At 40.0% G+C, this 23,212-nt stretch overlaps 1 protein-coding gene and 1 long non-coding RNA gene across 6 annotated transcripts in view; one reads left to right on the top strand and one right to left on the bottom strand.

Moving 5' to 3' along the window:
- DNAJC15 (DnaJ heat shock protein family (Hsp40) member C15) overlaps positions 1 to 23,212 on the bottom strand; it is a 68,375-nt gene that overhangs the window by 29,008 nt on the left and 16,155 nt on the right. For 2 of the 4 annotated variants that reach the window (XM_039877214.1, XM_039877215.1), the window contains exons 2-3: positions 8,730 to 8,847; positions 2,214 to 2,265 (exon numbers count right to left, since the gene is read on the bottom strand). In XM_039877214.1, the coding sequence (XP_039733148.1) occupies positions 2,214 to 2,265; positions 8,730 to 8,847 (170 nt within the window). Of the gene's footprint in view, positions 1 to 2,213; positions 2,266 to 8,729; positions 8,848 to 19,335; positions 19,482 to 23,212 lie in introns of those variants that run through there. The other 2 variants (XM_039877216.1, XM_039877217.1) reach the window with 2 other exon arrangements.
- Positions 19,125 to 22,652, top strand: LOC120614377 (uncharacterized). 2 transcript variants are annotated; one of them, XR_005655949.1, is made up of 3 exons: positions 19,125 to 19,444; positions 19,723 to 19,868; positions 22,426 to 22,652. It is a non-coding gene; the product is annotated as an uncharacterized LOC120614377 (long non-coding RNA). The 2 variants fall into 2 exon arrangements; XR_005655948.1 differs by lacking the exon at positions 19,125 to 19,444 and having other exon boundaries at positions 19,500 to 19,868.

Genomic DNA, 23,212 nt, shown 5'->3' with positions numbered 1-23,212 from the left:
GACACACACTCACACACAAATCCTAGCACTCTACCACGACAAACTGTAGATGAAATCCTTTACTGTAAGATACTCATGAATCTAAAATGATGATTTGTATAGCTTTTCATAGTGATAATTGCTTTGAAATATAAAGAAAACCATTTCTGTGTCTGGTCTATACAACACAGGAGTGATTTTAATCGAATTAGCTGTAAAGTAAAAAAGCAATTACGTAGGAAATATTGACCAAGGTTGTCATCAATTTCTCACTGAGGATGACTATTCTCCTAAAAACTTATTTTAGCGCTTTCCTTTTTTAGGTATCATAATGATAATTAAAATTCCCCTGAATTCTTGACAACTAAGAATCAACAGGAAACCAAGTCTTAGGTTGCTTTGAGGGCATAGAAACAACAATAAAACATTATCTGGCTAATTCGCCTTTTGCACCCTAATCAGAATGTGTTTCTATTAATACTAGTATCTTATTTCCCAAAAGTCTTGCTAGAAAACCAGCTATGACGCTCTGGACTTCAATTCCTAACCATAACCTTATTCACAAATCAAAATTTCTACTGGAAAAGATTAACTACATAGATCTTTTAGGAGTCACCTGTCTAAATGCACTACTATTTCTGTGCAAACCTGTTACAGTGATAAACAGGATGCTAGAAATGGGAAGATGTGAAGTAACCCGTCCAATTAGGAGACAAAATGCTCTTGTGATCAAAATAAAGTGAAATTAAGCGAGGCTAAAACCCTACCTCATCCAAGTCTCTTATCGTATAGATGTCAACTGTAGAATCGAATGTTGATGGATTGTACATTTGATTCTACAATAGTATAAAATATAGCTTTTAAATTACCTCAAAATTCCTTTAAAACCATACACAATCAGACAGCCTCAATGAAAAAAGCAGTTAAAAGCTTCAGGAAGTGACATCTGGAGGTTTACTTTAACCATATGCCAGAAGACCTAGTTCCAACAAATCTAAGTGTACTTTCTCCAAAATTCTATTCCGTTTATTTGGCTCTGGAAGAGATATATGCCGATTATTTAACATTTTAGTTAGAATGAATTTGGCAACGGTGTGGTATATACAGAATACAAACACCAATTCTCATTTTAGAAAGACCCTGACAAAAGGACATCTTTCTCTAATTTCAAATAAAAACCTTACATTTGAATTTGAAATAACTATGCCTATTCTGCTATAACAATTAATACTAAAATTGTTTTATGGTTCTGCGGCAAGTTTGTCAGAATTCCTATTCAGACATGATATTCTTCTCATGAAACTTCAGTAATTAGTTAGCTATAAATTATATAATGAGACACAAGGTCTGGATGGCACAAAGACCAAGAATCTGAACCTCTGATCTTGATTTTAAGGTTCTTATTATTAAAGTTGTTTACACGAGATTTGTATGAAATTAAATACTATGCCAAACAAAAGCCTTTTTTTGCTCACTTTTTTATTGGATCTTACTAAACTCCACATAACCACAATGGAATGTAGTTTCACCTGAAAAGAAGATCCCGTTAACGAGATCAAATCCATGGAACTTAGAGACACGAATACTAAAACTAAAAAATGTAAATTTTTAACAAGGAAATGCTCTCAAACTAAAATTAACTACGGGATAGCTATGCAATTTAAAACTATAAGTTGATGACTCTAAGCTATAAGTTGAAGAGAGAGCAATTTTTCTTTAAAGCTTCATAACTATTCTTTCTAAAAAGGTAATTTTGGCAGTTTCTCAAGGACATTATAACACTAACATGTTAAAAATGAAGTAATAAATACCCTACAGGGGACGATTATTCTCATCAGAAAGAAGTGACAGCTCAGGAAATGTGTCATCCTGGCTGCAAGCAAAAAAATAAATATGGGAGAATAAAGGAACCCCATATCATTGATTGCTTCATATTAAAGATTTTTTAACTTATAGCTCAAACTAAAATATCGCCAGGAAGATCCACTGTTACCAGGGCTAGTTTTCCTTGCTTTTGTATCGTTACTTCTCTTCACCACAGAGTTTATCTAGATTTTGCTACACTGACAAATGTTCAGTGCTTGTAAGTGGTGGGGAGAAGGGAAGAATAGGGTGGCATGATGTCTGAAAACCAAAACCTTCAGAATACTAAGTCTGCTTATGAATCACTACGGGAGCGACCTGGAAATATTTCTCATGCACATCTGTTGACATGTGTCCTTTATCCATCTTACCTGCAAACGCAAAAGCTGCAACACCCAGTCCCACAGCAATCAAGCTTCTGGCCTATGGAGGGAAAAAGATGATCACACAGAGTGTTGCACGAAGGGCTTTAAAAGTAAATATTTTTTAATAATGTGAATAATTACGATAAGTCCTAGATTTTCTTCAAGATCTGCTGAGAATAGAACTTAGAAAAGCTGCCCTGTGTATGGGATTGCATCTGCTATGCACCATGTCGGTTAATTTTCAGTGAACTAGAATAATTCTAGGTTTTCATTTAATTTCTATATATTTGAATTCATTCTAACCAAGAGCTTTTATGTTACCTATTGCTAAAATGTTTCCTACAGACTATTCTTAGTGGGTTTAACATATTAATCTTCCATGCAGATAAAAGGCACATATTCCCTTCTCCATTATACTTGCCATACGCAACAGTATTTGCTATATGTAAAAACTCGGTACAATGTTAGATGCATATTTAGCAAATCAGTCAAACTTCCAAAAACTATATCGAAGATAAACACAAAAAGCCTTACAACCTTTAAAAACAACAAAAACACACCCAAATTAGGTGACTAACTAATGATAGATAATTTAAAAGCTAGTTTATTTCTACCTTTCTAGAACAATGTAAAAATTTTAAAACCAGAGCCAAGCATTCAGAATCTAAGGTTATGAACTCAGTCTAAGAAAACTCTATTTTAAATTGGTATGTGCTCCATATTTTTCTATGCTTTTCTCTCTAACTACTTCAGGAAAGCATGTAACTCGCAACAGAAAAAGGTTTATGCAGCAGAGATCAATGGCTGCCCAACAAGCATGCTCCCTTTCTTCTGTGGAATTCCTATTTTCAGCCCGACGTGTATTAGGTATGGTTAACCAGGTGTCAGGTTATAGGACATAAGCAGAGTGGTGTGTGTCACGTCCGGCAAGTCGTTCGGGGAACTGGGTGACCATCTTTCTTCCTTTCCATCCCTCTTTCCCAATGGCCAGACTGTAGACCTTATACCTGGAGCAGCCATCTTGGATAAAAAAGGAAGAAAAATGAGACGAAAAGAGACTGTGTCTGTGACTGTGGACCTGCCAGAGGACTCTGGACTGCCTTTATCTGCATGGGGTAAAAATAAAATCCTGTCCTAAGTCAACACCGTTATGTTCAGTTTTCAGGCACTTGCAGCCAATTCAAATTTTGATGGATGCAGAATTAAGGAGAGACACCACAGAAATGTTTTCGTCTGATTAGTAGTGTGAGAGGTAAATGTCTAAGATCCAGCAAAAAAAAAAAGAAAGAAAAAGAAAAAAAAATTTAAAGCTAGAATAATCTCACTAGGAAACAAAATGGATTCATTTCATATTATAGCATAAGTTGCAAGACAGGGGGCTGAAATGAATGAATTTCTAAAACCAAAAAGCCCTGCAGCCATCAGCTTCAAGTTCTGCAAGGGAACACCCCTTTGCCTGGGTGGATAACAGTTTCCAATTGCTGCTGTTCCCTGAGAGATTCATCATCTCTTTTTAGTTATACCATGCCCATATCTCTGCAAATAGTCCATTCATTAAACCAGCTTCAAAAAAGCCATCATCTGTTACCACCAGGACCCTCACTGATAGAAACATCACTGTACCATGTACGAGAGAGGAAGAGCATGAAACAAGGCAAAGGTTTACATCACGTGAGTCCTATGTAGGGCCTTGAACATAGTGGGCCTCCATGTTTATGCTAATCTCCCAAAGATCTTTATTTTTATCCAATTACAACATTTATTGCACTGAATTATAACTTAGTGTTGTCTCCTTTAGCTTTTGTAGATATTAAGAGCCTTTTAAAAATATGATGAACTCTACAGACCATCACCCCATAAAACCACAAATATATATATACCACAAATATTCTGTATATAATTTGAGGGCGTTCATGGGTTTCCATGTAACCCTTGTGCCCACAAGCCCCAACATAAGGACTCCTGAAACAAACAAACAAGTAAACAAACAAGCTCACTAACATCTGGGAGAGTATCTCATTCACCTTTGAGCCCCAGAGCACATCGGAAGACCTGGCATACATATTTCATTTTCCACTCATTCAAAAATACAACAAGGAAAATAATGTTGATTCTAGAACTAAGCTCTATTTCTAAAGACTAACTTTATAGAAAGATAACAAAAAAGGCCTTGAGACCTTTTAAAACAACAAAAACAAACCCAAGTTAGGTGGGTCACTGGACTAAAAGAAGGATGTTAAGTAAATGACCAAAAACTATACAATCAAATCTTGATTACCCCCCACTGAGAAGCCAAAGTATAGCACAGCTAATCAAACACTCCTTTCTTTATTGGAATTAAAATTCCTTATTGGAAGGGGGTTGTACCTGATTTACCTCTTTAATGTATTCTGAATTAACTTATACTGAAACAGTTTATACTATTTCAGCATCAACAGTTGATAACAAACAAAAATATATTATTTGGAAGTTGACCTCAACTTGAAATTTTAAAAATATATCGTATGTTCTACACAACCAGATTCTGTACTCTGAAATAAGAATAAAGGTCCTTCTCATAAAGTTTTCTATAGAAATGCTAAGGCTGTTATATATAAGTAATTAAGTTAAAACTTCAACTGGCCCAGAATATAATTTGCTTCCTGGAAAGAAAAAAATAATATGTATGTGCTACCTAACATTTTTTGCATTCACTAAAAAGTCATTGGTTTGTGTTTTTAATTTTTTCAGACACAGATTTAAAGAGTTCTAAAACAAGTTCCCCCAGCCCTCCACATATATAAATGACCCAAACAGGGAAAATAAACTAATTGAAAATATAGAAAACAGGCAATACAAGACAGTCAATTTAAAATTTGAGCAAGTAGTTCACACAGAACTCCTGACCAAATCTTTATCTGAATTTAGCTTTTAAAAGTAGAATAACATCTGACAGTCCATGGTTCATTTGTCATAACTGTAAATAGATAATTCCATCAACATCTCTTTCATTTCTGTTGAAAAAAGTTTCATATATGTCTTATCACTATACTATTTCACATTTACTTAAACTTCAGTGTTGTATCTTCAGGCCAAGAAGGTCTATTTTGTTTCTTTTATATATGCAACACAGCTTTTGATTCAGCGGCAAACACAAAGATGTACTTCAATTTTTACTTTGAATGTTTTTAAACAATGATGCTTTAAAACTAAATTGCCAGTGACAGAATGACAAAAATGACATTGAAAAGACAATATAAAAGCAAAGCGGTGGATCGGGCATAGCGGTGGTACCAAAATACAGTCATTTTCTACCGACTGGGCAATAACCAGGTTAAATGTCTAAAACGGCTCACGCTACTAGACTGACATCATGATACATCTGTGATTTTATAGGAAGTAGAGAAATGCTGTGATTTATTTGACTTAGAAAAATTAGAATGTGTGCTGAAAATGAAATCGGGCAGTGTGATTTAAGAAGAAAGGTGTGTATGTACCTGTACTCTGGCCTAAGCTAAAACTGTGTCATATATACGCAGGAGACTGTGAATGGGAAATTTGAAGACCATACATGGTACTTTTCGGTTTTTGCTTTTGTTTTTTTTTTCATATCCTGAAGGCTGCCTTGGGCAGTTTCAGTTTTGAAACATTTTCTTTGAGGAATCAGACTTTATGGGTTCGAAAAGTGGCTAACATTTTCTAGGCCTGCAGAAGAGCTAAATAAATTCCCAGAGAGGGGTGCGTATGTGGTGCTATACGAAATTAGGCTAGCACATACTTAGCACAAGCTGATCTTTCTAGAAGTATGTGCACATATATACCTAAAAAATAAATCAGTTACAAACCAGTTGAAGGTGCCACCAATGAATTCTTTTATGACTGGTTCAGATTAATGTTTGGGAATAGTGGTCTATACAAGGGAAAAAGGAAACACTGTATTTACATCAAATTTGTAAATTTGGTTTTTAACAATTTCATCATGGTCACCATGGAAAACGAAGATGATATTTAGGTATATGACAAATTTAAGTGATATTGATCAATAATATTTAAGTATTTAAGATTCATGACCTTACACTATATTTGTCAAAACTGCCAAAAAGCATCATTTTCACTGCAGTCCCTTTGACCGTAACAATGCATGAATAATTTGATTTAAATATTTCCAGGCATATGCATAACAGCACTACAGCAATCAACAAAGCAAATTCTCAATGAAATCGGCTGGTTTTAAAATGGTGGGAGTGTTACCATAGAGAATCCTTTTCTTAGACTGCTAAATCTGGCTGAAGAAAAGTCTCATGTCCACATCAAATACCATCATTACAAAATGATGGTTTCTGGCATGTACTGGGCCTTCAACTCTGCTCCGTATCATCATCTTCTCATCCTTACCTGGTACCCTTCTCTTTTTGCCTTTAGTATCTTAAGTCTTTACTTTTCTCATACGCCTGCACGTTCTTCATCCATGCAGCAAGCGTGAGCTCCTTCCCTCTTCGCCCCGCCTTCGCTCCTGCACGTGCGGAGGGGTGCTAAAGATAGTCTATGGGCTTCAAGCCGGGACTCCAGGCCAGCCCAGGGCTCCAATTCCAGCTCAACATCCACTAGCTGCGGCCCTAAGCGGATATCTCCAGACCCGTTTGCTCATCTGTAAAATGGCAATGGGAATACCTAGGTTGTAGGATGCTCATAATGACTTGTGAGATAAGGTTGTAAAAATAAGCAGCACGGTGTGTAAACATGGCAGATACTCTGTTAGTCCTTTCTTCCGTCCCACGTCATTATACTCTTTCTTATTCCTTTCTGTTAGCTCTGCTAGGTCTTCCTGGAACATTCCTACTTATTTGTCAGTGAAGCTTTCCCCGCCCACCTCCCCACCCTTGGTAAAACTCTTGATGGCCGGCAGCACAGCACTTAGCAGATAGCCCCATTATAATACACAGCATATTATTTAATAATGGTTTGCCTCTTTCAAATCCATTCTAAAATGTGAGCTTCTGGAAGTAGGGACGTGTTTACCTCTTTGGATTTCCAAAATCTAGCAAAGTACCAGGCACACAGTGTGTTTTCAAAAACTTTGTATAATGGAATAAAACTAGTCTTAAAAAGAATCCCTAACTATCCAGATGCCTCTTTTAGCTTGTTATTTGTGTGCTATATTGGTGTCTGCTAGTGACCGAAATTCTGTTTTGAAATGGGAAAATATAATGGAGAATGATAGACTTAATTAAGAGACTAACATGTAATCATGCCTCAAAATGGCCTGGACCAGGTAAACACATCCAAAAGTCTCATGGAAGACAAAGAAAATGGCATTAAGGGTCTTGTATCAGGCAGATTTTATTATAAAAATGAAACAAAGATAATCCACAGGTCCATGTAGGAAAACATAAAGCAACCATTGATTTGTCAAACAAACACAAACAAAAATGAAGAAACTCCCAATAAAAGAGATGATTTTCAAGTAGCCGTTTGGAGGCTGTCTCCACTCTGACTGGTTGACTGATTTCAATAAACACTCGGTAAGATTCTATGTGCCAATCACAACTCTGAGTCCTGGGGATATAGGAGACAAAAAACCTATCTTCGTGAAGCTCCATTTTAGCATGAGACAGAAAACAATATAAGTAAGGAAACTATTCAGTAGAGAGGGTATGGTGTGGAGAAAAATAAAGCAGGTAAAGGAAGCAGGCGGGTATTTGTATGGGGAGAGTGGCAAATTCAGATAGAGTGAGCAGGGAAAGCTTCACTGATAAGGTGCCATTTGAAACAAACAAACAAAAAGCCAAGGGAAGCAGCCACGCCCATATCTGAGGGAAGATCACTGCAGGCAGAGGGAACGTGTAAAGACCCCAAGGCGGGTCATGCCTGGTGTGCCTGGGTGCAGCCAGGAGGCTAGTGTGCACAGAGCAGAGTGTGAGAAGAGGGAAAAAAGAAGAGGAAGTGAGGTCAGAGAGGAATTATGGGATGCAGATCATGTCAGGCCTTAGGGGTCAATGTAAGAACTTCAGCTTTATTCTGAGTGATATGAGATATAACTGTTTTGAGCAAAGGCTTAAGATGATCTTATTTAAAATTCTAAAGTGATTCCTAGTTGTCATGTTGAGAACAGACATGTCAAAGGCAGAGGCATGGAGGTGAGTTAGGAATCTATTAAAATATGCCGAGAAAGAGATAATAGTAATTTGGATCGAAGTGATTAGTGATGGACATAGGGAAAGGTTATCAGATTCTGGATAGATTCTGAAGATAAAGCCAACAAGATTTGTTGAGAGACTGGATGAGGTATGAGAGAAAAAGAAAAAAATGGTGTTCACTGACAGATGAATGGATAAAGAAAATGTGATTATATATAACATAATATTATTCAACCAGAAAAAAAATCCTAGCATTCGAGACAACACGAATGAATCAGGAAGACATTATGTTAAGTGAAACAGACAAACGCTGTGTAATGTCATTTCTATGTGTAATCTGAAAAAGTAGAACTCACAGAAGCAGAGAGCAAAATGGTGGCTGCCAGGGGCTGGGGCACAACTATACCTCAAAGAAGCCGGAGGAAGAGGGTGCCAAGGCTGTTGCCTTAATGGAGTTGCCTTTTGCTGAACCGAGACCGGGGCGGGCAGAAAGGATGTCATATGTCTCTTTTGGACTTCTTTTTCTAAAAACATGTCATGATGAGTAAGATAAATAATAGCCCAAGTACAGCAGGATATGAATTCCTAAAACCTGGGTGGAAAAAGGTCTGGTCTACTAATGGAAAAGAAGAATGAGCAGGTTGTCTCAAAAAAACATTTTTTCTTTTTTATCTTGCAGTGATTCAATTCTCAAGGGTTAATCACAAGCAAATCACTTTCTGCTGAACTCAGTGTTTTATGCTGCCTTATTATTTGGTTCAATTTCTACAAAGAAAGCTCTTTGAATTTAAACAACACAAATGAGAGAGAAAAAGGAGGAAACAAGACTGCTGGCAACTCAGCAGAATTTGAGAGAGGTATTACACATGCAGATCAAAAGGAGGATGGGAGGGGGATTTATACTCAAGAAGTGTCAGACATGACAAAATGACTTTAGGAAGAGAATTTTTATAATCATCCTTCCCTAAAATTTTCAAGTGATTATCATGCTTAGTGAAATAAGTCAGACAGAAAAAGTTGAGAACCATATGATTTCAATCATACGTGGGATATACAACTGAAAGCATCAAATGAACAAGACAAACAAACAAAAACTCGTAGACACAGATAACAGTTTAGTGGTCACCAGAGGGAAAGGCGGAGGGGATATAAATAAAGGTAAAGAGGGTCAAATATACAGTGATGGAAGGAGATGTGACTTTGGGTGGTGAACACACAACACAATATATAGATGATGTGTTACTGAATTGCACACTTGAAACTTTTATAATTTTAATAACCAATGTCACCCCAATAAACTTAACACAAAAAAAATCAGCAGAATTTGGGAGAGTTATTACACATGCAGATCAAAATAAGGAGGAGAGGGGGAATTTATACTCAAGAAAAAGTGTCAGATATAGTAAAACGACTTCAGGAAGAGAATTTTTAATTATGCGTCCCTAAAATTTTCAAGCCAAGCGGACGTGACTTTCACAGATTTTCATACCTGAATTGGACCAATCCACATTAACCTACCTCGCCTTCATCAGTACTGTTCCTTGCCAAAAACAAATACATTTGAACTTCTCTCAAAACACCAATTCCCATGAAAAACTCAAATTAAGTAAAAGGGAAAAGCAAAGCTTGCTAATTTGTATTTGCTCCACTTCAGAGTCACTTAATTTACTTTAAACCGCAGGCAAGCATTAATTTATACAGCAAGACTAGAGAGTAAATAGGAAGGCAAAACAAAACAAAGCAGAACAAAACAAAACAAAAAGCCAAACATAATAAGAAATAAAACTTAGGCTATGTCAAATGAGTACTTCTCCACTCTCCAACACAATTAACAAAAAATTCTCCAAACTTAAATCCTTGCTATACAGATGATTTCTTAAGAATAATTTTTAGTACTGTTTTGCATTTATTAAGTGACCCGCTGATGTAACTACAATTAAAAAAAAATTATCCTAAGAAAATAATCACAGGGGTACATAAACATATATGAAAATACGCATTATTTATAATATAAAAACTGGAAACAATCTGAATACCCAAAAGTAGGGAAATAAGTAAATAAATTAGGGCATAAACGAAATATGCATTGACAAGTAAATAATATATTGAGGAATGTTTACAGATAAAATGTTAGAGAAAAGCAGATTATAAAACAAAACATACAGCATATACATGCAGACAAAAACCGAAATGATATAAACCAAAATGTTAACAGCAATTACATATTCTGAGTACCTACCATTTATCACTAAAAGAAAGTCTTTGGATTACATATCAAAGAAATATGGCTTGACATTTGGCTCTACCTGTCAGCTCCATGACCTTGGCCATGTTACATGGCCATGTTACTTAGTCTCTATATAAGTGTTTCCTTACCTGTAGACTGAGGGTAACAATTACACTTACTTCCCATGGTTGGTATACATTTTCATAAATTAAGACATTTATCCATCAGCTAGTATTTTACATGTGGTAAACATTCGATAAATAGTAGCTATTATAATTACTACTTGGTATTATTATACAATTGTTTCTTTTTAAATCAGGAGAAAAATAAAGTTTATTAAAAAAAAAAATCTTGGGAAGATCCCATCTGATCAGAAGGGTTTAATAACTTTTCTTGAGTCAAGAAAACTTGTGACCTGTCTTCTTTAAAATAAACTTTAAAAAACAAATTCTTCCTGGTACCTTTCGATAAAAACAAATGAACGGATCTCTGGCGCCTCCCTTTGCCACCCCTGCGCCCTGATCGTCACCCTAGCCAGCCTCCTCCCATCACGGAGTCCTGCAGACTTTTATCACACTGATTAGCAAGTGCCCCTTAAACTCGCTCGGCGTACATCTGATGTACACCTTACCAGCAACACTTTGTCGCCTGGCTTTGTCCCCTCTCGCTCGGGAAATCATCTCATTTTCTGTAAGCCACTTGTACTATTTTACGATAGCTTATTTTACTTTAAGGCAGCAATTTCTTAGAGTGGTAATGCTTATAGCTTAAGTTTCATGACACAGTATAAGGTAAAATAAAACTAACTCCACTTTGAAGTTTAAAAATCTCTAAACCTATTTTGGAACATCTTAAAACTCTCGAAATTACCATGAAATCTATTATAAATCATTTCTTTAAGTTGGATTTCATCAATTTCTGATATCTGAATGACAGAGCAGCAACACGGTTCAATAAACAGGTCAAGGATTTTCGGAGTCAAAACTGGCTTCAGATCCTAGTCCTGGTGCCACTGACCAGCTATATGGCCTTGAGACAGTTAATTCGCCTCTTAGATCCTCAGTTTTCCTCTATGTAAGATGGTGAAAAAGAAAATCTAACTTCAAAGGACTACTATGAGAAATGGAGAAATGTGAGCACAGTGCCTGGTCCACAGCAGGCACTCCCTGTGCGTTGGTTCACTTCCTCTTTAACTATTTGCTTGCACGTCGTGAGCTCAGTACATTCATGGATAGCATAAATTTTAATCTTATTTTTACACATTCGATGAATAAACATAGAAAATACTATGGATATTCTGGGGGCAGGAGACATATGAAATTTTTTACCTTATAAAAGACCTTGTATTTGAAAAGACTGGGAACGTGTTTTAGCGTGAACGAATTCAGAAAAACTCTTATACTGGCCAAAAGTGAATTTATACTACAAGGACCTAAATGATCCTGTAGAAAATCTCACAGTCAAAAAGACTTATATTGATAAAATACAGACAATAAACACAGTGTTGGAAACACATCGGCTGACACTTTCACCAGCCCACACTAAGGACGATTCTACCATGAACGCGCAATGACGGACACAGCGCACCACGTCTCGCCGCTTCTTTACTGCGCTCCACGGTGTCGCATTTTTTACAAACGGAAGCCTGGACCCTCCGCCAGAAAGAAGATCACGATTCGCTTTATTGCGATGCTGGCTTTATTGGAACGGAACCGCCACATCTCCGAAGTCTGCCTACACCGGACGGACGGCTGATGAGTGTCTCCCCGGCACCCCCGTTGGCGGCCCCTAACACCAGAGAGTGAAAAACAAAAGTAAACCCCAAATCGATCAAACGAAAAAGAGCGCTGCTGAAGCGCGGGGGCCGATGGCACTTTCCCCGGCCATCGGCCATCGGGGCGCGGTCGCCGACTGCCAGGCAAGGAAGTCCTTCTCTCTTGAACCCCGTTAGCTATACAGGGGGGTAGAGAAAACTAGGGAAGAGCGGGGGAAGCGGATAAAAATGAGATTACCGGGATCCGGAGCGGTGACCCAGAATGAAGTTCCCCATGAGATAAAATGTTATGCACACAAGGCTTCGTAAAGAAAGGGCTGATTTTAGAACCAGGGCAAGAAATAGACAAAAAGAGCGGGAGCACCTTGAGCGCCCAAAGGGAGAAAGCGCTCAGAAAAAAGCCACAGGAACGGGCATGTGTCCCAGGCACACACACGCCAACTCAAACCCCAGCGACCAGAGCTGGAACGACCGAGCAGCAGCACGGTGGGGCTGGGTTAGAACCCGGCGTCCCCAAGGGACGTCCGGGCATCGCGGCCACCCGGACCGCCGAGTAAAAGGAGAGAAGGGCAAGTCTCCGTGCAGAACCCCAGGCAATTCTATAGTCGACTCCGCCCTCATAAGTCCCCGCTTCTGAAACATGGGCCACGCACACTGACTTTTCAGAAGGGGCAATTCTGAAAGGGGGGGAAAAAAGTAACTTCACAGTGGAGAGACCTGACAACTACTACTTCGTCATATTGGATCAAGGTCAACATAAATAGTGATAAGTCACGTTTATAATATGTGCCCTTCATACAATGTGATGAAAATGGCACTTTGCCTCTCTGGTCGTCCTCCTGAAAACTCGCAACCGGTCTAATTGTGAAAAAATTCAGACGACAAATTCCAATAGAGGAGTGTCCTACACAAGTAGAATTCTGGGTACTCTTCGAATCTGTCAAGGTCAGCAAAAACCAGGCAAGTCTATGAAACTGTCACAACCCAGGGGAGCCGAAAGACACGTGAAAACTAAATAGAATGCAGGATCCTGAATGGGATCCCAGAACATTAAAAGGACATTAGGAAAAACTAAGAGAATCTAAATAAAGGTTGGCCTTTGGTTAGTAACAATGTATCAGTGTGGGTTCGTTATTGCAACAAATGCACCACACAGACGCGAGATGTGACAGAGGACACTGAGTGTGGGGTCTGTGAGGACTGTTATCATCTCACTTTTTTCTGGAAATCTAAAACTGTTGTAAAAAAAAAAAAAGTCTATTTAAAAGGAAAAAAAGTTACACTGGTAATTAGATTTTTATGAGAGCTAACAATGCTTATTTAATCCCTAATAGCACTGAAATAATATTTAAAGAGCATAAGGCAGTGAAAATGGAGTTCATGAAATAATACTTTCTCTTCCACTGTGGGCCAAATAGACTTCTGTGGGCTAAGGGAATACCCACCACTTATAACAGTGTTTTGTAACACTGCCTTTAAGAGACTATGCTTTCAAATTGTTCAACATCTGTGGAATTCAAACCATTTTGTAGCTGGAAATAGAGTGAGCGTGTTGGTTTTAGACCTGCTGGTCCAGGCTTTTCCCCACTCTGCTGTGCAGGAAGGGGAGCCAAGCCCCACAGGCTCCTGGGTCAGCCGGCTCCAGTGAGTCTGACCCTCCAGGTGAGTCTGACGGGTGAGACGCAGGGGTGGGCGATGGGAGGGTGGAACAAGGGAGAGAGCAGGGTGCTGCTTTCCCCCTTCTCCTCTGTCTTGAGTTGCAGCTGCAGCAGCAGCAGTGCCTCTGTGGCTCCAGCTTCCTCTGGAAGGACCCCTCGGTCCAGGCAAGTAGGAGTGGTTTTGAAAACAAGAACTCTTCCCTTTGGCCCTTCTGACCTAAGAATGCTAGTGGTTTCTTGCTGTTCCGAACCTCTGAATTTCACAATCCCGTTTGGTTTCTCAACTACTCCATAAACTCTAAAGCCAATTCTCTGCTTACATTCTCTGCTTAGGTCTGTTTTCCTGGTTAGACCTTGACACTCACAGAAGAGCTGAAGAGGGAATATATCCTGCGTAAGAACAGAGACAAGAAAGCAGAGTACCTTGGGGCTCACCCATGCACCAAGTGTGTGACCCTGCGCAAATTATTTCATTCCTTTAGCCTCAATTTGTTCATCTAGAAGTGGGGGGTTATAATAGTATCTACACCTCACAGGGTTATTACAGACTAAATGAGTTCATACACTTAAAGCATTAGTTTAACACGTGGCACAAAACAAGTAGCCACATCACTGTTACAGCTGCCCTCACCTGCTCCTCTGGGCTGTATTTCCAGGTAACTGCCCACATCCGTAACTGCTCTCGCCTTCTCTGCTTCTCTGTCCTCTACACTTCCTAAACACTGCTCGAGGCTTACTCTTCCCAGAGCCCTCCACTGATCACACCGCCCCTACAGAACTTCAGCTACCGACAGATGTGGCCCCCACGCCTTAACCTGCCGCCCAGGGCTACCCAGTCTTAGCCCAAATGATCTCTCCTCCCCATCCCTTGATATAACCTGCTTTTTAGAAAAACTTACTTCTCTATCTGGCTTCTTGAAAACAAAATCCATGTTTGAGTCATCTGTTTGTCCACTACAGCACTTAGCCTCAGGACCTTACCTAATAAAGTGGGACACTATGTGATGAATGAATGAACAAATAAATGACAGCACCTGATGAAGTTGGTCTTGAATGGTGTATTTAAATTTGATCCGATTTGCCTTCCAGGGCAGGGATCGGCAAACTTGTGACCCACAGGCCAAATCCGGCCTGCCAACTGTTTTTGCAAATAAAGTTTTATTGGAACACAGCCACATTTATGTATTGTCTATGGCTGCTTGCATTCTACACTGGCAGAGTTCAGTAGTGTGACAGAGGCTGTATGGCTGGCAAAACCTGAAATACTTTTTAGCCCTTCACAAAGTAAGTTTGCTGACCTCTGTCCTTGAGGGTGGCAATCCTGGTTGATTCATATCCTCCTCACTCACACACACCTGGTATACAGCTTCCATGTATTTGGTGTTCAAAAAAAAAAAAAATCAATTTAACTGAAGTGAGAAATTTTAAAAACAGAATAGGGAATGCCTATGTTATCAGCGGCATTAAGCAATAAAATAACCAAAACTTGGAAAAGCTCATCAGAATTCAGAGTATTATGTGTAATGGTATGTGTACTCTGACTACACATAACCTTAAACGCTATATTTTAGGCCTCTCTTTACCATTAAAAAAGTCAAAGAGAGACTCATTTATCTTACTCTTAAGGCCATCAGTTCTTTAATCTAGAAAACATTTCTCTAATGCTGTTTTTCTCCCATCTAGATGGTTCATTCATTAATTTAATCATTCAACACAAATTTATGGAGCAGCAACCACGTGCCTGGTACTATGCTGGGAGCTGAAAATGAGAATCCTCAGAACTTGGCCCCTGCCTATAAAGAATATCTGATTTTAGTTAAAAACAGATATTTCAAATAGGAGAAGCGCTATTTAAATGCCAACAAGTAGGCCAAGTTAGATATCTGTCAACTGCCACCTAGTTTCAAATATCCACCAGGAAAAATTGCTTTAAATGTCCCACTACCATGAATCAAAGAATTTCTGAAAATTGGTCAAACTGTCTCTTGCATCACAGCTGCTACTGCTAGAGGAAGGAAAAAAAGACATCAAGATTGTTTATAAATTCCCTAAGGCATTTTATCCTTCCAAAATAGCAGAAGCAGTAGAAAACCTTCCAGATAAATATAAATTGCCTGAAAGCGTGATAAAATGCTAAAACTTCTATCCTGAGACTGAGACATTTAAGTTCAAGACAGACAAGAGTAATACCAGAGGAAAAAGAATTATTCTTCTACATCAAAACGGAAAGTGGTAATTGTGATGGAGAGGAAAGATGTAACTCACTCGATATACATTTATTTATAACATTTGCCATATAAATATGCAAACGTTATTGAGCATACACTGGGGCTTGTGCTAAAATCTGGAGTAGTGAGCAAGACAGACTTCTGTTCTCTCTTAGAGGCTAACATAAAAGAGAAACCCTACAGAAAAAATAAATGCGTCAATATGTTAGAAGCAAACATCCACACTTTTTATTAAGTTACTCAATAGTAGTAAGAGTTAATAGCTGTTTATTTAATAAACAATTAAGTGACTACCATGTATCAATTAAAATGCCAACCACAGAAGCAGATAAAAGTTCTTGCCTTAAAGACTTCACAACTTGGGTACTTACACAAATATAATTTAGATACATTATAAGAAATACTGTAACGAAAAATCCTATGACTTTTTAAGGAAGTACATAGGATGAAACAATTTAATTCTACTAGGTAAAGGGTACTAGAGTCAGCCAAGGCTTCGTATCAGTAAGCTGAGCCTTGAAAAATGAATAGGAGTTTGCCAGGCAAAGAGTTTCAAACAGAGGTGAAAACTATAAGTCACAGCACAGGGTACAGGACAGCGCCGAGGGCGGAAAATGGGACTGGATAAGGCATTTGGGGGCAGCCCATGAAGAGTCCTGCATACTGCCCTGAGGAAAGTTTGGTCCATGTTAAATTTATAAAAATGGTTGGTAGTATCATTAGGTCTGTATTACAGAAAAATAACTGATGGCAGGTGGAGTTTAAAAAGGGTAAAGTACCAGAAGCAAAGAGATTTGTTTTTAAAGGCTATTCCAGTAGGCCTGGGGAGAGAGATGGAAAAGACTAGCAGAACAGCAGTTCTGTTAGGAAGGGAGGGGGGAAGACATTACAGAGACCAGGGTAAGATGGATGGACTGAATGTTGAAGGTAAAGGAGAAAGTTGAACTAATGATGGTATTATTCACGATAAGGGAAAGATGAGAATCAACACACTTAGCAAGAGGATACAATCAGTTACCTTTTAGATAAGACAAATTTTGTATTTGGAATTTCACAGGACTCATTGGTAGACAATCGGAGATTCTTATTAACTCCATTCACCGAAAGAATAGTTCTTCTCGTTCTTTCCCAATCCAGAGTAACATTTACTCATTCGACAATTTCTTTCTGGCATGCTACCACATATCAGGCACCGTTATAGATGCTGGAAATACACAGACAGCACACAAAGTTTCTGTCCATGGAGCTTATATTTTTACCCTCCTCTTAAAATATAAAGAGCATCAAGGAAAAAAAAATCAAAGTTAAAAATATGGATATAGAATACATAATCCATGGGATTTCTTCAAAGGGAAGCTTCCAGGTATGTTAAAACATGTTTTAAATGAAATTCAAATTGCAAAATAGTAGAAGTGGTCTTTTTTTCAGTGATGAATGAATACTAGATAATTTATGTGTTTGATAGGTTTTAGCCTTCATGTATCAGGTTGCTTATCCTGAAACATGTGTGTGGCTAATTTTCTTATGTTATACTATCCTAACAACACTAGGAGTGACACTATTCAGGTAAGTACTGGAAACTAAAGGCTACCACCCATACAAACTGAGTTCTGTTCAAGCTACTTTAAAAATCAATAATATTCTATTCTTAAGCTTAAAGTTTCTTTCCTACTTTTCTATGAGAATCAGTTTTGCTAAAGCGAAGTTTTACACTGACCTCTGATAACAATTAATTGTAAGATACTATTTTATTCAAGGTACTACACAGGTATTTTTGCCTACATTTTGATCTTTTTAATCTCTTAAATAGGCTAATGAACATTAATTCTTAGTTCCTAAAGAGTTTACTTGAGGGTTCTTTAACATCTATGACTGCAGATACATATTTCGAAATCTTTAAATTGCATCTTGTTAAAAAATGGTATAAAAAATGTTTTTCAACTCCTTGACAAACGTTTTATTTTCTACTTTTTTCAATAAGATTCCCGAATATGTCCGATACCTATGTCATTTATTCTTAACCCTTACCTCTGTCAGCTTCCCATCATTTTCAGAATTTCCATGTTCCCTCAAGTTATTATCAACTCTCTTATGTTCCACCTCATCATTGATCATTACTTGGACCAATGAGTCCCAAAAGAAGTGAACAGGCCTTTTGGGACATTTTGAAAACCTGTGGACCTTTTGGGTGTCACAATAATTTGGGTAGGAGGGGAGGCATTTGGTGGATGGGGGGCTATTGATCCTAGAAGTCCTAATAAGTATGAGACGACCCTGTACAAGAAAGAATTGTCTGCATTCCTCAAAATTTTTACTCTTCTGGACAGTAAGGAGGTAAGGTGTATCGCTGTGGGCCGGCTTAGCATGGAATGTGGGGTGGAAAAAGGTTTAACATCCACGTTTCCAGACTTTCTCCATCTAATCCATTCTTACACGCAGCCTGAGAGAACTTTACGGTGACCCTACGTGTCACTCCTTTGCTTCAAACTCATCAAAAGGGTACCAACGGTACTGCCCTCAAAATATTCCAACTCTTTCACGTGGTTTATCAGATGCTTCATAAGTTCTAGCCCCCATTAATCTCTGCGAACTGCACTGATCAATAAGTTGGCCACTAACCACATGGGGCTACTGAGCACCGGACACGTGGCTACTCCGAATCGAGGTGTCAGTTAGTGTAAATCACGCTGGATTTCAAAGACTTGTGTTGACTGACTACACGTTGAATTATCATTATGGAGATACATACTGGATTGGATAAAATCCACTGTTAAAATTACCCCCATTTCCTTTGACTTTTTTAAACACGGCTACAGAAGAACTGCAAACACAGCCTGTGCCTCGCATGGTTTGTCCTGGGCGCCTCCTCCCCGCAGAGCTCCCCGGACGGCGCCGCCTCCCAGGCCTGGACGCTTCTCCTCTCCCCGGGGCCGACGTCACCGCTGCCGGTCCCTCGGGCGGCTTTTGACCGCCGTGTCCCCGAAGAGGCCTCGCTGCGCCCGACGCCCGCCCCGCGTCCGGCCTGGGGACCGCCCTGCAGCGCGTGCGAGGACGCTCTGTGCCTTCCACGGCCCGTTTTCCGTCCCGCGTCCCTGCGGGACAGACGTGCCCCGGCCCGGACTCACCAGGCGCTGGTCCCGGTCCGCGTCCGGCCGCCCAGCCGAGGGCGGCGAGTACTCGGCGTAGCGCAGCCGCTCGCGCGCCGCGGCGACGCCGCCACCGGCAGCCATGACGGTGCGGCCCAGGCGCCCGTCGCGCGCCGCCTACGGCTCGGCCGCGGGGACAAACGAGCGCGGGCGGCTGCTTCGCGGCGGGGCCGGCGCGCGTTACAGCCCGGAGCCCCGCGGAGCCGCAGCCCCCGGGGACCTGGGCGGTTCGGGGTTTGTCTGTGACTCGCCCGTCGAAAGCCAGCGCTGGGCCTCTTGGGGAAGGGCATGCTGCGGCCTGTCCCCCTGCCCCGAGGGGACCCAGGGCCTGCCCCTAAATCTGAGGTCGGATGTTGGTCCCATCAGGTGGCTGGCTGGGAGAGACCCAGAGGGTCCACCTGCAGTGCCCGAAGGCTCCGCACCCACCGCAGACCCTCTTCCCATCCCGGCTGCTGGTCACACTTCTGCGTAGTGCCACCACCGTTCCCCCATCCGCGACAGCAGCGTTAGAGGTGAGTGCTACACCCTCCTCCACGTGAATGGCTATGTTGAAGATGAGGTCGCAAAGACACTTGTAAGCAAGTACATAAATCTCACTCCCCACAAATGGTTTTGTGCTGACTTGGATATAGAAAGACCCACTTTATTATTAATTTTTAAGTCAAGCCTTTCTGAGCAAAAATGAACCGACAGATGAAGCCTGTGTAGTGTTTTCCAACTCCTACGCCAGCTTGTCAGCTCTTTTGCTCTTTATATGCATTGCGAAAGCAGCTTACAGGGAAATCTTTTTTTTTCCGATTCTTGGATTTAAAGTTTTGAGAGTCTATTAACTTATTCATTTAGTTACCGTTATTAGCAAGCCTGAGAGGTTAGGGCCTAGAAGAACTTAAAATCTAGTAGGGAAAAAAACAGTGACACAGAGTGATGACAATCCATGCCAGAGCATGAGCACACGCATTGTGCAGCCGCATAAAGAGGGTGATGGCTAGGAGGATGGAAGAGATCTGAGTTCTAGTGTACATTCGGATTTTTCCTAGGCTTCTGTCCCTGAGGGTGCGTCTTAACCTCTCCAAATTTCTCCTGATCTATAGAAGGAGAGTAACATTTGTTCTGACACAGGGAAGTTGTAAGGACGAAAAGAAAAGAAAAAAAAAAAAGATACGGAAGTAATTTATGCAGAACACAAGAGAGTCACCACCACAGTGCCATTGGTATTTATGGGAGGGAATGGCCTCTTTTAACGGGTCATCCGAGGTGGCTGGAGGCTTAGCCACTGAGATGGTCAGTAAAGAAGGGGTAAGCCTTTTTTAGATTGAAGAGAAGCGAAAGAGGAAGTTTCAGTTTGAAACAAATGAAAGAAATTTAAAAGGTGGCATGTAGAACTGGGTCAAAAACACACGTCAAGACTCTTCAGAGGGAGGGGATGGGAATGTGCAAATTGCCAGTTATGAAAACAGTCACAGGTATAGAGTACAATATAGAGAAAGTAGTCAATAATATTGTAATAACTACGTGTGGTGTCAGAAGGGTACTAGATTTATCAGGGGGAAGACTTTGCAAGTTATAAAAATGTCCAATCACTATGCTGTACACCTGAAACTAATATAACATTGTATGTAGTTGAAAATAAATTATTTTAGAAAAGACTTCTGAGACACGGTCTTATTACAGAAATCAATTTTCGTTAGATTGACGCACAACTATCAACGGCACTCATGAACCAAGCAAATGACTTCTACAAGTCTTTCATTTATTCATCCATTTACTCATTTATTCATAAATATTTATCGAACATCTGTTAGGTGTCAGACACTGTTCTAGGCATTGTGCCTGCAGCATCAAGTAAATAAACAAGATCTCTGATTCTTTGGCATCCGCAGTCTATGAGAGGGTTATGGTGTACCCTGGCAGCTGGGCACTCACGGTCACAGGCTGCCAGCCTGGAGCAATTAGAAGACCCAGGTCAGCTGCAGCTCCTCTTAGGGCAGCTGCTGTCCCCGCTCAGGAACTAAAAGGAAGCTTCTGGAGCAGAAGTCAGGAAAAGGAGAGAAAAGAGAACTGAGCCAGGGAGTAGATACCTAGTTGAAGGGGAGATGGGCTCAGCGGAGTCAGGCCTGAGCTCAGACCCCAGCCTACTGAGAGCAGTTTGCTGGCTGCTTGCAGACTTGACCCCTGTCCCACGGCTGCTTCGAGCATCTACTCCAACAGCAGCAGTTGGTTTTAAGAAGTCTTCCAGAAAGACTACTCAGAGCTTTGCTAAGTTCACCTTGCGCAGCAAAGAAAGGATGGGAACAAGAGGAATTAAGCCCTCTGGTGCCCCACGTGATCTCCTTCTGACTTAGCTAAACTCGCTTCCCTGGCTTCTCTAAGAAAGAAGAGAAATGCCTTTCGAACCACCCAAAAGGGAGGCCACATTAAATTTTCACTGGCCTGTTTTTATCAGTTGCACCATGTCCAAGACAGATTACGTTAGGTTCAACAGAGTTTGTCAAAGGAAAGCAGGTGTTGGTAATGACGTCCAAAAACATCTCAGTAAAAATGTTTTAAACATTGGTTGTTTAAAAAGACTTTCGGCAAAAAATAAAATCGACCTTCGTGTGCCTCGGTTTCCTCGTCAGTAAAGTTGGGAGTAATAATAGTAATAATAGTAATAATAGCATCTCCCTTGTGAGGATTCAATGAGCTGACTCTTGTAGAACAGCACTGGATGTAAATTCTGTGAAAGGGTTAGTTACTATTTTCTTTATGTTACCTCTTTCATCTCTTTGTTTCCTTGTATATTTTCTTCTTGTCGCACCCACCAACACTTGTGTGGCTGTCTTATCTTTAAAATGATAAAATCCCATTAGACATTACATAGGGATAAAGTATAAGTGTGTGGGGATGGTGAATGTGTTGTTTTTAAGACAATGAAATTAAGTGCTGTGAAAGACTTGATAAAAGCAAATTAAAAAAAAAATGTCGAATGGTGGGCATGGGAAGAGAATCATAAAAATCAAGTGTGATTCTACATGGAGCTTGCTTTTAAAATGCTTGTTCCCCCTTCCTTTTAAATGAACCCAAATGAAGAAGCATAGAAGACAGATTGTCGGAGCGGAAGAAATCCGAGGCAGAACTGAATCGGAGGACCCACACCCCAACTGAGGTCCTTGGCCCTGCACATGTACATACAGTACACAAATAGCTATGGTATTAAAATGTCATAAGGGTGGGGGAGAGGATGTCATTAGAAAAAAAGTCTAACAAAGCTCCTTAGGGGCATAATAAAAAATAGATTGAGAAACAGTGCTTTATAAGTGATGTTTAAAGTATGTATCATTATTGTTATGATCCCAGATTTCATTGGTTTTTCAAATAATCCACCAACTACTATCCTGGTCTGGTGAGAAAAGAGAGATGTACTGTATGACAAAGGGCAAAGGGCACGGAGGAGAAGGGGCCTGAAAAGACCAAGAAGGAGTCAGAGAAGTTAGAATGAGGTAGGCTTGGGGGAACGCGTATGAGAAATTACTGTATGCGAACAGTACCACAAGTAATTCAGTTTCGCTGAAGCTTAAAGTATAAAGAAGACAATGAAGATGAAGAAGGATAGACAGATAGCCAAAGGCCAGATGTCGAACAGCTTTATTTAATAAGCTAAGGCATTGTAGAATTTATCTTATAGATGAGGGTGAGATATCAAAAAATGTCGAATGTGGTAGTGACATGATCGGATCTACATGTTAAGGTCATTCTTGTGGTTTGGGGCTGATACGGGCCAAAACTAAAGGAAGAAGAACAGTAAGATAGTTACTGCAATTCTCTGAGTAAGAGGCATTGAGTCCTAAACTAGGGCAGTGGCAGGACCTGGCAAGTT

Source organism: Pteropus medius, unplaced genomic scaffold (assembly GCF_902729225.1).
Source record: "Pteropus medius unplaced genomic scaffold, Ma_sr-lr_union100, whole genome shotgun sequence".
In the NCBI taxonomy this organism is placed as follows: Eukaryota; Metazoa; Chordata; class Mammalia; order Chiroptera; family Pteropodidae; genus Pteropus; species Pteropus medius.
Note: the sequence above shows the minus strand (reverse complement) of the source record. Positions and strands in the feature narration are given on the sequence as shown.